The 18,806-nt window shown below is 36.7% G+C and overlaps 1 protein-coding gene across 1 annotated transcript in view; it reads right to left on the reverse strand.

The window, feature by feature from the left end:
* Positions 1–4,678: 4,678 nt before the first annotated feature.
* THSD7B (thrombospondin type 1 domain containing 7B) overlaps positions 4,679–18,806 on the reverse strand; it is a 927,497-nt gene continuing 913,369 nt past the window's right edge. The window contains 4 exon segments of the mRNA XM_033231647.1: positions 4,679–5,028; positions 13,484–13,520; positions 13,523–13,570; positions 17,724–17,916. Of these exon segments, the coding sequence (XP_033087538.1) occupies positions 4,947–5,028; positions 13,484–13,520; positions 13,523–13,570; positions 17,724–17,916 (360 nt within the window). The 3' untranslated portion in view covers positions 4,679–4,946.

Consider the following 18,806-nt stretch of genomic DNA (forward strand, 5'->3'; position numbering starts at 1 on the left):
GTTGTTCTAATAAGCCTCCTTCTTTTATGAATAACTACAAATTTAATTATTTTTCTTCTTTTTCGGAAAACAAATATCATTAATAAATTATGCTCATTGCCAATTGCAGGACCTTAATCTTATGGAATGCATAGAATATGATAGTTAATTCTTTTTTTTTTCTTTTTTTTGTTGTTTTTTTTGTTTGTTTTTTGTTTTTGTTTTTTATTATACTTTAAGTTCTAGGGTACATGTGCATAACGTGCAGGTTTGTTACATATGTATACTTATGCCATGTTGGTGTGCTGCACCCATCAACTCGTCAGCACCCATCAATTCATCATTTATATCATGTATAACTCCCCAATGCAATCCCTCCCTCCTCCCCATTCCCCATGATAGGCCCCAGTGTGTGATGTTCCCCTTCCCGAGTCCAAGTGATCTCATTGTTCAGTTCCCACCTATGAGTGAGAACATGCAGTGTTTGGTTTTCTCTTCTTGTGATAGTTTGCTAAGAATGATGGTTTCCAGCTGCATCCATGTCCTACAAAGGACACAAACTCATCCTTTTTTATGGCTGCATAGTATTCCATGGTGTATATGTGCCACATTTTCTTAATCCAGTCTGTCACAGATGGACATTTGGGTTGATTCCAAGTCTTTGCTATTGTGAATAGTGCCGCAATAAACATACGTGTGCATGTGTCTTTGTAGTAGAATAATTTGTAATCCTTTGGGTATATACCCAGTAGTGGGATGGCTGGATCATATGGTACATCTAGTTCTAGATCCTTGAGGAATTGCCATACTGTTTTCCATAATGGTTGAACTAGTTGACAATCCCACCAACAGTGTAAAAGTGTTCCTATTTCTCCACATCCTCTCCAACACCTGTTGTTTCCTGACTTCTTAATGATTGCCATTCTAACTGGTGTGAGATGGTATCTCATTGTGGTTTTGATTTGCATTTCTCTGATGGCGAGTGATGATGAGCATTTTTTCATGTGTCTGTTGGCTGTATGAATGTCTTCTTTTGAGAAATGTCTGTTCATATCCTTTGCCCACTTTTTGATGGGGTTGTTTGTTTTTTTCTTGTATATTTGTTTGAGTTCTTTGTAGATCCTGGATATTAGCCCTTTGTCATATGATAGTTAATTCTATAAAATCTGAGGGTAAATGGCTGTGGCCATGACTGACTAAGATACTGACTAGCTGTGGTCACCCCCAAGGTGAAGAGGAATCAATATTCCAGCACATCTGAAACCCACTTGTGGCACACCTATGTACTCAGCATTATTAGCTGATAAGGTGAGTTTTATCATGCTTTGGTTACACTAACATCATTGTATAAATTTCACAGAAGAAAACTCACAAGCATTATAACAAATGTAATACATAAGCTTGTAAAATTCCCGTAAGATCTCTCTGTCCCAAAATAATTGAGCTGGATGTTTAATGTTGTTATTAAAGAACTATGCAGAGCTTGGCATTAAAACCATTTCTCCCTGGGGCCTCTGCCCACAGGGGAATCTTCTGAGGTGAAGTGATTGAATGCTAGTCTTTTGAGATTCCATTACTATGATCATTTCTTATTCATGAAGTATTTGCTGGACTAACATGTAGCACAGACCAAGCACACAGGTAAATCAACCTGTCTAATCCAGGGTAAGGAGTGTAGGAAGTCATGAGGCTGTGGTGCCATGAATCATATCATGTTTAAAACACCCTTGTGGCTGCCTATAATATTCAGAATAAAATACGAATTCCTCACCATGGCTTCTGTGGTTGCATGCTGTAATTTCTCTAATCTCATTCAATCACTCTGCAAACATGGTGAGCAAAATTAAGATCCTTGTCCTCATGGTGTAACATCTAAATGCAAGGAAAAAATAGACAAACTATAAAATAAATATGTTTAGTAAATAAAATGCTAGAAGTAATCAGGCAATGGAAAAAAAGAAGAAACTGGGGAGAAGAAACTGGATTGAGAAAACCAGCAGGAAAGGGGTCAGCAGTTCTTTTCTGTAGAGAATCAGATAATGTTTTAGGCTTTGCAGGCCATACAATTTCTATTGCAACTACTCATTCATTAATGTATTGTCTATAGCTGCCTTCGCTGAGTTGACTAGTTGCAATAGAGATTGTATGGCCTGCAAAGCCTAAATATACGATGTATATTTGTTTAATCAATGAGTGAATGTCATTTCTAAAGAGTGCAGTTAACATTCAGTTCCAGCAAATTACCATGAAAGATTGAAGTATTTGTTACCAGATTGTATAAGTTTTCAAGAGAACCTAGAACTCCAAATTTTTATGTAAAAGCTCTCAATTTTAAATGACTTTAATTCAAAAACAAAAACCCTTTGCATATAGAACTGAATCTTTCTGCAAGCTAGTTTTCTGGGACTTCTACTATATACATTCACAGGGTAGATCAGTTGGTGTTTGTGAGTCTGTTTTCTACACTGCAGTGTGGAAACTGACTTAGGTGACTTGTTAAAGTCAATGGCTAGTTAGTAGTAGCACCAGGCACAAATTCACTTCTGATCTCCTACTTTTATTCTCTGCCTATAAGCACTAAACATGTTAAAACCATTTGTCCTGTAGGAGCAATGTGTTGTCCTAAGGAAGTGTTCATAGACTTCATTTATAAACTTTTGAAATATGTATCAGTTTATGGAATATACGTAGTTTTTTTACTTATATTATTTTACCTGGCTTTCCTCCTGAGGAGTAATCATCCCAAATCTTTGAGTTTGTCTGGCATAATTTTCAAGTAAAGTAAAAGTCAGAAGGGATCACATTTCATTCAACAGTGTACCTCTGAGCACTGCCTAACCGATGGTAGATGTTTAGCATATATGATTTGCTTAAATGAATGAAAGAAATATGTAGTGATTAAAATATTTGGGAACTGGATGTAACTGAAATAATATTTCAGGCATGTATTATTGGAAAAGCAATTTTACTCAAGCCATGAGTACTAAAAATCTAGTATTATTGACATCAATTAAATATATGGATAATTGTTGAATCTGTAATGAATGAAAAACTTGAATGACCTAAGGCTCCCAACTCTGAATATGCAATACTAATTGTGGATAATATTTATTGCACTTTTGATTTGTGGTGAATATTAAGCATTTTATATTTTTTATTAGTGTCTAACTTTAGAGGGACATAATTTCATTATCTTCATTTTGTGGGTCAAACAACTGAGGCACAGAGAAGTTATATTCCTGGTGCAGGGTCACACAGGCAATAAAGGGCCTAGCCATGGTTTCATCTCCAAAGCAGCCTTTCTTAAACTACTAAGAAGGCTTTGATGCTTTAGCTAAAGTGAACTTTTGAAAGCACAACTCTGGGAATTGTTTCGTCAATTATACTAGAAAAATAAAGTATTCTCTTTTTGCTTTCTTTTTTATTTTAAAATTATGGTACCATTATTTTAAAATGACACAATCAGCTGGTTGGAGGACTTACCTAGATGTTAAATGGTTAATAGAGGTCACAGCATAAATGAAAACATCCTTTAATCTGGTCGTTGTGTCACATTTCTAACATTTCCATTTTCTTCCTTCTCTCACATCATTTATATATCAGTGTTTGATGATTACAGTGGTTTGTTCTAATATTATTTCAGCTCTAACTGTTCCCTAAAAGCTACTCTATGTCATTGTGACTGGCGCTGGTTCCTAGTATGCCTGATAGTGTGGAGGGGTAAGATTCCTTTTTTTTTTTTTCTGTCAGTGATAGCAGCTGTCAACCCCTAAAACACTGAAAAACTGATATTAACAGTTTTTGTCAAAGCAAGGGCAAGGCACTTCAGAAGTGAATAAATCTAGAACAGCCAACACTGCAGTCTCTTGAGCAGTTTATTTGTTATAAATACAAGTCAATACCACAAGATGGCACCTTTTTGCTTTCAACACCTATGATTACAAACAATTATCTTCATAAAATGGTCTCAGCTTTTTAATGTGTTGTTTTAGATATTATTGAAACCTTATAAAAGCAAGACTTTCTACAAACAGGATCAGTGTTTGATGTATATTAAATGAGGTCAGATAATTAAATTTGAAAAAATAATTTATAAATATTCAGATAAGAAAATTAAAATTACAAAAGCAGAGTTTGTCATCATTAAACTGAATTACAACTGTGTGTGGTTAATGCTATATCTACATGGATAAGTTTTTGTTAAAACAGTTTTAGTAATCAAATAATCTACTTCATTCTCCAATTTGACCACATATTTCATTTGTACACCCTAACATTCAGTACACATTCCCTTCAGAAATGACCTAGCTTTCATCTAGTCCAGCAATTACACACACTCTGCTACTTTCAGTAGCTGCAACCCACAAAGTGCCATCATCCCCTAGCTACAAAACAAAATACAATATTTAAAGGTTAAAAACTCATTGAGAATTTCTGAAATGGTAATCCATTCTGTGTTCATGAAAATAGGCAATCCAATTTGAAAATCTTTAAACCAATGTAAACTCTAGAAAATTCAGTGTTGAAGTATGGGAAGAATAAAGACTTTGCACTAATATAGTGTGTAACAATGCAGTGTCAGACTCGTCATTTACAGTAAATGCCTTGATTGGACTTTCCTCTGGATTGTCATTATGCTGCTGAAGATCAAATTTACTCAAGTCTGTGGGAATTCCATCATGTTTTCTTCCTCCCAGTTCCAAACAGGAAGAGAAGGGTTTTCAGGTCCCTTGGGAAAACCAAAAAAAAAACACTCACACCCACAAACAACTTGAAAACAAAATGGCAGACCTAATAATCCTTGACTCCATGTCCAAATGAAGTTGAGGCAATATTACTTTTGCAATATTTGTATTCTGCCCAATATATCACATCATGAGATTCCTCAAAAAACTGAGAAGTCTGAGAGCTACAAAAGAGAAAGCGGTTAAGGCAGTCGATGTCTACATTTGGATTTCTTTTTCAGGTTACATGTCTAAGTCTCCATCGTAGGCTAAGGTTAGAGGCTTCTGTTGGGGAGGTGTGCTTTGATGTGGTTTTGGCTTCTTGCTGCAAAGGGAAAAAAATTCCTCAGATAAAGTAAGTTCATAGAGCTCTGTTTCATCTGCCAAAGACAATTTTGAGGTATAGAAATTCAAGGGGTAAAATGACAAAAAGATTCATTTCTCTGGATGTGCAGGTTTTCTTTTGTGAATATTGAATACTTTCACTCTCTGTTAGGGAGAAGCAATCATTTTACACAATCTTAAAATTGGTTTAGTGGAATGAAGGAACTTAGCAGAAGGGCTGTTTTCCTTTTCTATTCTTGTTGATACACAACAGGAATGTCTTTCCTCACTAATTTTTAAGCTTTTGTGACCTTCACATCACAGATGCTCAACATCATAAGTGGCTGGAGCAACCAGGCCTCACCCTGGTCTTGTTTTTGAGTAAACACACTTCTGTTCTGACCTGGAACCTGACATTTAGCTGCCAAGATGCCAGAGTGTGTCAGGAAAATTTAACCAATTACTCCGTGCAAAGCCATTCTCACCTGGTCTCTCCTTTACCCGAAGTCCACAACTTGGCCAGGTCAGAGAAGGCTGCTTTTCCTTCTCATGGAGAGAAAAGCTTAAGTTGAACAACATCCCCAAATCACACAGCGATGCCCCAGATGTGGGGCAAAACACCCTGCAGTACATTCCTTGTTTCTTAGTACGGGGAAATCTTAACTTCTATTTATAAATGCTTGTAACCTTTAATTCTGCCACTTAACTTCTCTCACCGCCACATTTACCCTCCCTCCTTAAGGTCTTTGCTTTGCCCAGCCTACACAGCCTGACTTCACCTCTCTCCGTGTCTCCAACCTTCCATGCTTTTATTTTATATTAGCATCTATTGCTTATTGGATGCATACTAAGTGCCAAGATCTGTGCTGAACATTTGACACAAAATCTCTCAAAACATCCCAGAACAACCCTGCAAGGGAGGCATTAGGATTATTGCTACTTTACAGAGAAGGACTACCCAGGTTGTTTACGTTCCCTCAGGTCACTGAGTGAGTGGCAGAGCCTGTATTCTAAGCAAATCTAACACACAGAACTGAGCTTTTAACCTTTTCACCACATTCTTCATATATATATATATTTGGCACTTGGTAGAAATTCATTTGGCATTTGGTAGAAATGACTTTTTTTTGTCTGCACTTATGAAGTAATTTTTCTATTCTGAGTGAATCTAATTTAAAAACAAAGATTTTAATCTATACAATTCAGTGGCATGTGGCACAGTCACAGCGCATGTACCATCACCATTATCTAGCTCCAGAACATTTTTATCATGCCAAAAGGCAACTCTGCACCCCTCAAAGCAATCTCTCCCCCATTTCCCCCTGCTCTCAGCCCCTGGCAACCCCTCATCAGTCAACTTTCTGCCCCAAAAGATTTTGATGTCTCATATAAATGGAATCATACTGTATGTGGCCTTTTGTGTCTGGCTTCTTTCACTTAATGGCTAAAATGGTAAATTTTATGTTATGTGAATATTACTGCAAAACAAAAATTAATAAAATTAAAATGGTTGTAGGGAGAAACTCCTAGTTTAAAATGCTCAAGTTTTCATTTAAGGAGTAAAATTAATTTTTTGATTGATGTTTGAAGCAATCATAGAAGTTAAATAAATAAAAATGGTTTTGGCAGAACCCCTAAAAAGAACTGCAGATTCTCTCAGTGCCCCCCACCCTGGCACCTGGCATGCTGCGGGTGCTCATTGAGAATGTGCTGAGTGCTGGGCGGGGATGGCTGCAGGCAAACAACTTCCAACCAGAGAAGCTGTGGAGATGCAAAAACATGATTCAGAATTTTCTCCAGAGGAGCTTCAGCCTTCAATTTCCTGCTTTCCAGGTCCTCTCCAATTTTCAAAAGGGTGTTGCTTAATTATCTGAATAACATCCAATTTAACTTTATCTATACTAAGTATGTTCCAGTGACTCTAATTATACTGATGGGCTCAGGCCCTGGCATGAACCCCGCTTGACATGGAGTCCTGGGCCTACCACTCCATGGCATTTAAAGGTGCTAAGAAATCACACACACACCAGAGGTTGAGGCAATCTGAAAGCAACAGCCTGTAAATCTACCCTGACCGTGGTGGTGGTGACGGGGTGGGTTGTCTTAATGGCAAAAAAGAGTACATGGAAGTTCATCTGAAATTATAGCAGGAGTCTTCTCCCTCCCACCTCTCTTGGCTTTCTTTTTTGTGTGGGAAGGGAGCAAAGAAGAGGAGAGGGCTAAGAAATGTAGGTGCTTCCAAAACAGAGATTTTGGCAGTCTGCCCTTAATTGGCATTTGCTAAAGGCCACTGGGCAAAGAGAAATTAGAGAATCCCGAGCACTGGGGAGTTGAGAATGCAAAGCCAGGAGAAAGGCTAGAGGTGGTCATATCTCTATAAAGAGACAATACTATCACTGGGGAGACACGTCAACTTAGCCTCTGTGATCCAGGCTTGGAATATTCTATTCAAAATTTACACAAATATGTTTATACCACTTACCATGTTTGGAATCATGGACACTGTGGCCACCTCTGGAGAGAAGATGGGGCTACTAATAGGTAGGCCTTGGACCTTTGTGGGCCATGGGGTGTGCTGGGGATCACTGGGATTAGGACCTCATTTATCATGCATCTTTTCATGTTGTGCAACCTCCCAATTGCCAGATACTAAAATCACAACTCTGAATGCATGAGATCTGAGAAGTTTTATGGCTTAGAATAGATCAGCCTCCTCTCTAATGTTAATCTCTGAACCACTGAATATGGTGGTACTTTGCTACATAGCAGTGGCTTTGCAAGGCTTTCTGGCTAGTAAAAAAGAACCCCAGGAGGAGGAGCTGAGGGGCAAGACTGCACTCAGCAAGGCCAACATGGAGGAGGCCAGCAAGTAGGAGGCTTGTCTTTAGAGCCTCTGGCTTGCTTTCCTTTCTCCCTACAGTATCCATATTTTTCCTTTAGAAGTAAGTTTCTCATTTTTTTCTCCTCCACTCTGGTTTCAGAAAAGGTATGATCACCTCCCTCACTCACTAAATCAGGACCCATAAATGCCTGGCACATAGGCCACCAAGACCACCAGTCATCCTGTGCCCAGGTGGGCATCTCGAATCCATCACTCTAATCTCTCCTGTTGAGCTGAGGTGTGGCCTCATCATTCTTCCTAATGGAGCACTCTTGACAGCCATAGCCACTTTTAGAGTTGGCACAAAGCATAAAATCATTTTGCAATCCTGGCTGTGAAAGATCACTGGCAGACACATTTTAAAGTGACCTCTTTTAGGGTCATTTGCATTTTAGCAAAAGATAAAAATGCAGTAAGCCAGAAAAGTGAGCTCATTGTGGACTGACAAGCCTCTGGCACTTCTCAGCAAGGACTCATTCTCAGGCCAGGACAGATAACTAGTTTGATGAAAGCAGCAAACCATCTTTTGTTTTGGCAGCCACTTGTGAGAAGCAAGCCTTTAGAGGTGCAAGCACCACTCTCAAACTTGGGAAGAATGAGAGTGCATTACAGAACTATGCTGGGCAAGGCAGAATGGACATCATTATCTGGTGTAACTTCCAGGTGCTACATCTAGGATAACAGCAAGCTCATCCAGTGGTCATCCCCATTAAATTGTCTCATGGATATTTACTGCCAGGGGAGAAGGGGCATCAATAATATTTCTGAAACTCCAAACACTAATGGTAGATGTTCAAAGGCTAGTATCTGAAAGAAGTAGTCTTTAGAAGACTATTTTTTGACATTTTCTCAGAAGCATTTTCAAATTTTATTATAAATTGCTTTCATCTGAAGTATACACCAAAGACCTGGCATATTTTAGCAGTTCTCTTGTCCTAAGGCTTCTGTTTTTACAAAAATGCAAAATCTCTAAAACTGTCATCCTCTAACTCTTCTGCAATCCATTTAATAGAATTAGATGCTGTGAAAATATCTATCTGGGTTTCTTTAGGCGGCTCGTATGTAACAGTAAATGGTACGTGTTTTTGTATCAATAGGTCTGTACCAGGTCTACAGCCTACTTTACCTGTGAAACAAGGACCCTCTAGGAAATGTGGAAACTATAGCCATTTTGGTGAGTCTAAGGAGTTTTGGGCATCACTCAAGAGAAAGAAATCGGAGGGGGGATGGGGGAGGGATTGCATTGGGAGTTATACATGATATAAATAATGAATTGATGGGTGCTGATGAGTTGATGGGTGCAGCATACCAACATGGCACAAGTATACATATGTAACAAACCTGCACGTTATGCACATGTACCCTAGAACTTAAAGTATAATAAAAAAAAAAAAAAAGAGAAAGAAATCACAAAGATTCAAAGGCCAGTAGAAAGAGCGTGCACTCTAGGGATAGGCAAACCTGGGGTTGATTCTATCATGCTGGTGACCTCAGAAAAGTTATGGAATTTCACTAAGGACAAATTACTCTTTAAAACAGGGATGGCAATAGCAACACCTCCTTGGATTACTATGATTGAATAAGGCAATGTATGTAATATTTGACATATAAATATTTTTTCCCTAGACTGTTTTTCTAAAAATCATGGGCAATAAATTAGTTTTTACCAATATACTCATTTATTCATCCATTTATTTGCTCAATAAATCTTCATCAAATTCATGCTTTAAAACAATCCATAAAGTATAGTCATTATCTCTCCCCACCCAAACTCCCTGGGGTTTGATAGAGGAGGAAGATGTTTATATGAATAACTACAATATTATAAACACCACGAGAAAAGGGACATGAACAAATTATTCCAGACTGTTTAAAAAGGAAAATGTTGGTATTTGAGTTTTATAGGGATGAATGAACAGGTAGAGTACCAATAGCTAACAATGGGATACAAGAAGCAAGCCACAGAAGCAGAAACTTCCTTGGGAAATCAGAAGGGCAGTACCCTAAGGGCCTGACATGGTTAGGCTTTGTTTCCCTATCCAAATCTCTTCTTGAATTGTAATCTCCATAAACCCCATAATCCCCACATGTCAAGGGAGAAACTATGTGGAGGTAATTGAATCATTGCTTCCCCCATGCCGTTCTCGTGATAGCAAGTGAGTTCTCACAAGATTTGATGGTTTTATAAGGGGCTCTTCCCCCTACCCTCAGCACTCAATCCATCCTGCCACCCTGTGAAGAAGGTGCCTGCTTCTCCTTTGCCTTTGGCCATGATTGTAAGTTTCCTGAGGCCTCCCCAGCCATGCAGAACTGAGTCAATTAAATCTCTTTCCTTTATAAATTACCCAGTCTTGGCTATTTCTTCATAGTAGTATGACAATGGACTAATATAGTGCCCTAATGTAAAATTATTCCTCCTAAAAATGTATCTTTCAGAAAGAGGCGATAGTCTTATATTCAATGACTATAAAATCTTTTATATAACGAGGGGCTACATTTGCTATACCAAAAGCTATTTTTTTAAAAAAAAATTGCAAATCACAAATATACACACAAGACAAATAAAATGGCCATCTCTCTAATGTATGCAGATAGGTATTTGGATGTGAGGACAAAACCTCTGAAACAGCAGTACAAAGAGATCCAAAGATGTGCCATACCTCAAACAACTTGGGTGGAAATGAATATACTAAACCTGATACTGAAGTGAACTGTGGAAAGAAAGACTAAAGCACTGATAAGAGTGACTTATCTGAAAGGTAGATGGAGACATTGAATAAAATTGTGTTATGAATATTAAATTAGAGAAAATGAGCATATTATATAATGAAATACTGTATTTACATATGATGTAAGATAATAAATGCAACTATAATTTAGCACATTGATTAAATATTAGCCTAGACAATTTACTCTTTTATCTAAATCAAAAAGTTTATTTAAAAAGTCATTTTTTTTCTTTTTTAAAAAATTTTCCTTAGTTAGAAAATGAAGACTTAAATGTGTTTGAGCCTATACAATATACCCGCCTGTATAGGGTATAGGGAATTAGTAACAGATACATTTGAAAGAGTTATTGGGCTCCAGTTGTGGAAGACTTTAGTCAACTGGTGAGGCAGCCAAAACATGACTTTAGTTTTGCTGTCAGTGGGAAGCCAGAGCTCCTGTGTGAGTAGGAAAGGGCTGATCCCTGGAGCTAAGCTTCAGAAAGACGCATTTGGCTGTAGACTGCAGATGGGAGCTGGTCCAAATATGAGCGCTACTTCCACAGGGACATTATTAAAGGCAGACATACAGGATGAAAAAAAATGTCTATGAGATACAATGTGCATAAATGCATATGTAATTTGGCTACTGAAAAGTAAAGAGAAATTTCATTGATATTTTATATTTAAAAATGTACCACAAAGCAATATATTGATGTAGCAAAACTGCACTTGTAGCCCATAAATATATCTTTAAAAATTCTCTAGAAAATAGTTTGTTAACAGAATTCACTGATGTACCTAATTAATTCCCAGAGCCTAGAGTCATGCAGTAAGGGGCCTTAATAAATATTTGTTTTCAAAGGAATAGATTACGGTTAACACATTTTTAGGTTGAAGGGAATGGAGAAAAATAAAAAGGCAAAATGTATGTTACTACATGTTAATTTTTAATCTTTTAAATATTTAAGGGAAAAGGGAACCATAGAATCTGGATTTGGGGATGTGGCTACCAACAGTTAAAATTCATCTAAGCTTTTATAGACCAATAGACTAATTACCTTACACTTTGTTGGTCTACTGATTGCTATAAAAGCACTTTCCTACTGGCCAAACCTTCATGTCCTTTGCTGCAATTTAAGAAATTGCCCCCTTGTTTTAATATTTTCTGGTGGTGAATGCTTCCTATCCCTCTAAACCTCATACAAAGCTTTCAAATTTGCTTTTGCTCATTAAGAGTAGATCTAAGCCATACTAGCCAAACATCAATTTGAATAAAAATATCTGTAAAAAAATGGATTCTAGGATGAATGACCAACTGAAGATGATACTTTTCACAGCAACAAGGAAAAGTTAGTTGGATAGAAATCTAATTTCTAGGGAGATTCAATTTCTATCACTAGAGGTGGCAGAAAGAATTAAAGTCATCTTATTTTCTTCACCAACTTTCACTGACCAAGAGCAAAGATTTAAAAACCTGTGTACCCTTGGAAACAGAATTTGAGGTTAACTAGACAATGGCTGAATTTGAATCAAGATTAAAACTTGGGTAAAAATTCTCAGGAAAATAGTCTCTGAGACAGAAGATGAATATAAATATCTTTATTAGGAGAAAAAAATGAAATAACACTTTGATCTCATGAAAATAAAAAAAATTCATTGAAACTTCTGCTCAGAAAGCTGATAAAATATTCTTAGCACACTTGAAAACATTAAAATCTATAGTTGACCCTTGAACAACAGTGGTTTGAACTGCATCAACTTATATGCAGATTTTCTTCCGCCTCTGCAACCCCTGACACAATAAGGCCAACCCCTCTCTCTTCCTCCTCCTCCTCAGCCTAGTCAGTATAAAGATGGTGAGGATGAAGGCCTTCATGATAATCCACAACTACTTAGTGAATAGTAAATATATTTTCTGTTCCTTATGATTTTCTTAATTACATTCTTTTCTCTAGCTTACTTTATTGTAAAAATATAATATATAATTCATATAACATACAAAATATGTGTTATTTGACTATGTTATTGGTAAGGCTTCTGGTCAAAAGTGGGTCATTTAGTCAGGTTTTAGGGGAGTCAGAAATTATACTTGAATTTTTGACTGTGTGGGGAGCAGGCACCCCAATCCTCACATTGTTCAAGAATCAGCTGAATTTACTTCTGTCTTGTTTCCAACAGCAGTTCATCAACTAAAATATATTCTGTATGATAAACTAGTTATTACTTTCTGAGAATAATAAATTCTCAGGAACTAGTCACTTTACAAAATAGCTTTTTTTTTTGGAATTGACCATCAGTTAAATTTTATCTCATCGCTCGTCAATAGAGAAAAACAACTTGCGCTACTATTTAAAATGTGCTTACAGGTTGTTTGAACCAACTGGTCAGTTTAACCTAGCTGTTCAAAATTTAAGAACAAAATTTAATAACTAAAATTATCTATAGTAATTTTCTTAGTCTTGACCACAGATTAGAATTACCTGAGAAGCTTTTAAACACCCAGATAACCTGGCCACCACAAGACTAATTAAATCAGAATCTCTGGGGAGGGGGATCAAGCATGATTCCCTAGGAGACATCAATGTATTGTCAAGGCTGAAAACTACTGATCGAAATCAAAACACCCAAATGGAAAAGTTCTGACCAATGATTTTCATATTATTCAAATACCAAATTTTAAAAATGTTATCTCAAATAAAAACAAAAAAATGATTCCTCTTTTCAACTATTCAGCCATTCTACTGTTGAAGATTATTTGTGGCCTCAAGAATCCTGTTATAGGCCAATGATCCTGACATACTTTTTTTAAGTATAACATGAAATCCATAAAAATGTGGAATATAAACTTTTTACTAATTAGTACTTACCAAACAAAGTAGGAAGTAAACATTAGGAAAATCATCAAAGAAAAGCGCCACCTGAAACACCATAAACCCAAATGTTTACTCAGCCATCTGTTTAAAACAGAGATAACATAAGAAGCTTAGCATACAGAAGTCTGCAGCATTTGAGAGACAGGGTAACATTAGATCTGACAACCCCAAGATGACCATTAGTTCTGTACTTGAACACCAGCACCTTAGCCAACTGTGCACTCAACTGCAGAAGTTAGGGCAATGTTCTAGCATACTCTGTAAATTGCCAGGTATAAAAGATTGTCTTAGAACATCATAGGAATATGGGTTTCCTACTAGAAATTATGTCTATGAAAAAAACTAAAATATTACATGGCACGGTTTTCAATGGACTTTTATAGATAAACAGTTTGCATTGTTGTTTGATTTTTAGCAAATTAACTCTCAAAAGCATTAGGTGTAACTTCATGGCACCAAAATTTTTATGTTACTGAATGTTTTACTTTTTATCTGAATTCTGAGACACGCATAAGTCATAAGCATAAGTGGAAATACAACAGGTCTCAAATGATGAAAAAGAAATGAAAATGTAAAATATAAGATAGTCAATCAAAGTTTTTCATAATACCAAACAAACACTGGTAATCATTATTTCATAAAATCCAGTCAATTGGTAGGCTAATTTGAACTTATTTTAAGGTGTTTATAGTCATAAGCATATACAAAAATATGGCAAAACATTTGACAACATAAAAAAAGAAAAATATAATTAAGAGACAACCTTGCATGGAAAGAAAACTACTATGACCATTTTTAGTGACTCTACTTCCAAAATGATGTTAGGCGAACAAAAAACACATGGCCAAACAAGTTAATTCACCAAATTACTGTAAAATTATGACCATGTGTCTACAAGTACACATTATTTTGGATATGCTATCTACTACAGTTAACAAAATGAATTAACCACATATTTTAATCTATTATGTTACTTTTATTCTATATAAGATATAAGCTTGAGTATATATATGTATATTCACAAATATATATGTGCTTTTTTTACATATGATAGAAACTTGAGTTGTTTCTGTCACTCTAATGTATTTTGCTCTATTTTATGTGAGCATATAGCTAACTTAGAATTGGACTGACAAAGGCAATGCCTCAGCATCCCAAAGGAATTCCATTTATTTCTGAAAGAAACACATACAGAGATTCATCATACTACACGAATGTAATTAACTACAGGTCCAAAATACACATAACAGTATCTTATTTAAAAAGCTTCTATGCGGGGAAAAATAATCAAAATCTATTGTAAACAACACTTGTTTTGAATAAAATCAAAATTACTTTCAATTACATTACAATTACCTATTATAGCTTTTGCTTATAGGACACTTTCAAGCCTCAATCAGATTTTAGAATAAGGTTCAATGTAGTAATGGTATTTTTCTATGGTCATAAAACTTTTACCAAAGCTTGGATTCTAATCTCTTTGAAACACTAGTGATGAAATGACCTATTCTGAGTTTTTACATTGGTCAAAAAAAAAGTCTTTCCTGAGTGAGAACTCTCCTTATAGCTTATAATCCGTAACACCTCATGGATTGGTGCATTGGGAGGATCCAGTGCTTTTAAATCCCTAGTTTAGAGGTATGTGGTGGTACAAAACCTTTAAGCCATGTTACTTAAAAAAAGATTAATGTATTCTATAAGGACATAAAAGATAGGCTAAATCTTCTAACTACTAAAAAAGATACGTAGTGAAAAAATAAGTCTTCCCACTACTCTCTCAATTCCCTACCCAGTAGCTATTACTGTTACCAGTTTCCTTGTTTCTAGTGTTTCTCTGCATATACAAGCACCTGAGCACACATATACCAATTCATACACTTCTCAAAAAGACACAAATGGTGCATATCATTCACTTTGATTTGTACTTTTTCTTTCACTAAGCAATATAGGTTGGAAATATTTTGATATTAGTTCATAAAAGAGGGTCTAACTCTTCTTAGTATCCCTGTGATACACCATGACACAGTTATATCATACTTTGGTTTTCCCATTATTCTATTTTTGGGCATTTATATTGTTTTCATTCATTTGCTATAATAAGCAATCATGTAATTAATATAATTTACAGACTTCTTTTAGTATATGTTGATATAACTGCATGATGAGTTCCTTAGAGGAACATTTTAGGTCAAAATATATGACAAGTAAATAAATATATTAGTATGGCCTAATCGTCCTCCTGACAGGTTGCTCTAATTTACACTCTCACCATGAGAACCTAGTGAAAGTTGTAAACTCTCTCAAGACCAAATATATATTTTATATACACTTATCTATATATACACAAATATAAACACACATATGCAATTTATATCCCAATATACATATATATGTGTGAATACATAAAATTTTGTGTATCTAGACACACATAGACACATACACGTATACTCACACATATGATATTGTTGTTTTAGTTAGATCTCCAAATTCCATCCATGGATAAAAGGTTAAGGGCTTACTTGTGGATTCAAAGACTCATTTCCCTGGGACCTCAATTTAATTCTCTTTCAGAAATAGGGTCCACAGGCAATGGGTGAACCTGGCTATATTTAATATCATACTTCCTTCACATTTAAATCTACTTCTAATTTAGCATTAAAGCTAATGAGATGTTTTTAAACACCTTTGGCATTCCCAGACACGCAGGGGAATCAAAAGTTAACTAAGACATGGTGGTAATTCTTAAAAGTTGACTGAGGTGTATAAATATTGCTTCTCCAGTTAGATCTGTGTTTCTCTGGGCCTGGGCTTTGGATTGTGTTTCATTTAAACGGGTCATCAAGACACTTCTGGTATGGCTAAGGCCTAGGGTTTGGAAGGAAAGTTCCTAGGGTGTATTTGCCTGAGTTTTTTCTGTGTCTTCCCTTCCCATGCCCCAGGAGTTATGTTGCTTTGCTTTGCTTGGTCATTTTCAGCATTTTGTTTCTAAAAGAAGTATGTCTGATGGCCACAGAGTCTCTGGCTTTCCCCTTCTACCCAATTGACAAAGTGGGAAGCAGGGACAGGGGTTTGAAAAAGCCTTAAAGGTCTGCCTTTAAAACCTTCCTCTGTCACTTGCTGGTGGTGTGAAACTGATAACATTAACCTGTACTGCCATTTTCAGTTACCTCATCTCTCAAATGGGATGATAACATCTCATTAGGTTCTAAGAACGTAATGAGACATTTCATGCTGTACAACCAGCCAGCACAGAGCCACAGGGCAACAGAAAGCATCTAATAAATGTCCATTCCTGCACTTAGTAAGAGTCGATTACTGAGCACTGCAGGCCTAATACTGCAATATCCATGACAATCCTGCAGGATAAATACCACTAGATTGAGTTTATAGATGAGAAAACTGAGGTCCAGAGAAGTTAAGAAACTACAGCTAATCACAAAACAGGTGTGTGTAAGCCATGGGGCCAGTAAGGTCTGTCTGTCTTTAAAACTGATACTCTTTACCTTTTCACCAGTGTTTCTTGAAGCAAATAGGATCTCTGGACATTTCTTATAAGTTCTTGAGATTCTATTCCAATTTTCTCATTTTAGTTATATATACAAATTCAGTTATAAGAGTACATCTTTTCTCAGAGATAATTTAGGATTGAAAGACATTTTCAGGCCAAGGTGCAGTGGCTCATGCCTGTAATTCCAGCACTTTGGGAGGCCAAGGCGGGCAGGTCACTTGAGGTCAGGAGATTGAGACTAGCCTGGCCAACATGGCGAAACCTGTCTCTACTAAAAATACAGAAAAATTAGTCAGGCGTGGTGGCAGGCACCTATAATCCCAGCTACTCGGGAAGCTATTGCAGAAGAATCGCTTGAACCTGGGAGGCAGAGGTTACAGTGAGCCGAGATCACACCACTGGACTGCAGCCTGGGTGACAGAGTGAAACCCTCTCCCCAGCCCAAGAAAAAAGAAAGACATTTTCAAAGGATATTATTTTGTTACTTAACTCACTGTCTCTTAGACTGGGGTTGAGAGACTTATGTTCAACCATTCATGAAAACACTGTACACTTAAAGGAACTCATGCATCATGCAATATTCAAATCTGAGAAACGCTGAATTATGCCATACTGCCTCTTTCTTCTCTCCTCTTTTCTCCTTCCCTCCATTCCTTCCATCATGAGAAGTAGTCAAAATATAGACCTCCTGTGAGAAAATTCTCATTTCTTACAACTGAAACTCACCTGGATCAAGTGGTTGAAGAGACCATCCTTTAAAAATATCATGTATTTTTGAATTCACAGGTCTGTTTTTCCCAGAAAGGTTTTTCACATCAGCTTTTTTATCCTCTGAGCCTGGTACTTTCATGCAGTAGTCCAGGAAACCATTTGATCTCATTATCTCTGTATAGCCCTTCTCACAACCACAGACTCCACCCTATAGCATAAATAATATTTTTATGGTTACACAGTGAGTTGAACATATGAATGAATAAAAATATGAATGTTAAAATCACTTAATATTTGCACTATACATCATGGCAATTTAGGGTTGGGGGCAACTGACTTACCAATGACATGAAAATCAAATACAGAGCTTGTCTTTTTAAATTCCAAAGTCAGCTCTTAAATCAAATGTTAGGTTTTTCAAATGTGTTTACAATTCTGACACCTGCCAAATATTAAACCATAGTTCTTTGTGAATAAAGTTAATTAACTATGTCTTTTCCTCTCTTTCTTTTTTTTTTTTTCTTTTCTTTTTTTTTTTTTTTTTTTAGATGGAGTTTCACTCTGTCACTGAGGCTGGAGTGCAATGGTGCAATCTCAGCTCATTGTAATCTCCACCTCCCAGGTTCAAGCACTTCTCCTGTCTCAGCCTTCTGAGTAGCTGGGATACAGGCATCTGTCATCACGCCCTAGCTAATTTTGTCTTTATTTTTTCTTTTAATAGAGACAGGGTTTCACCATGTTGGCCAGGCTGGTCTTGAACTCCTGACCTCAGGAAATCTGCCTGCCTCAGCTTCCCAAAGTGCTGGGGTTACAGGCGTGAGCCACCGTGCCTGGCCATCTTTTCCTCTCTTATGGAGATGTTTATGGCATTTAATCAAATTATCTTCAACTTTTATCTCCATTTGTTTCAGATCCTTGCCTACTTGCTCCAACCCACCCTTCCTACTGAGAAGCAAAGCAACAGGGATTATGTACATACCTTCTTTGAATTAAGTGCTCTTGCTATCACAGCTGCTAAATCCCTCCATCACCTTTTACTGTTGACTACTAACTGTTAGAGTCGGTAGCTAAGAAGACATAAGCAGGACAGGAGAAGGG

The sequence above is a fragment of the Trachypithecus francoisi genome, unplaced genomic scaffold (assembly GCF_009764315.1).
Source record: "Trachypithecus francoisi isolate TF-2019V2 unplaced genomic scaffold, Tfra_2.0 Lachesis_group13, whole genome shotgun sequence".
NCBI classification, from domain to species: Eukaryota; Metazoa; Chordata; class Mammalia; order Primates; family Cercopithecidae; genus Trachypithecus; species Trachypithecus francoisi.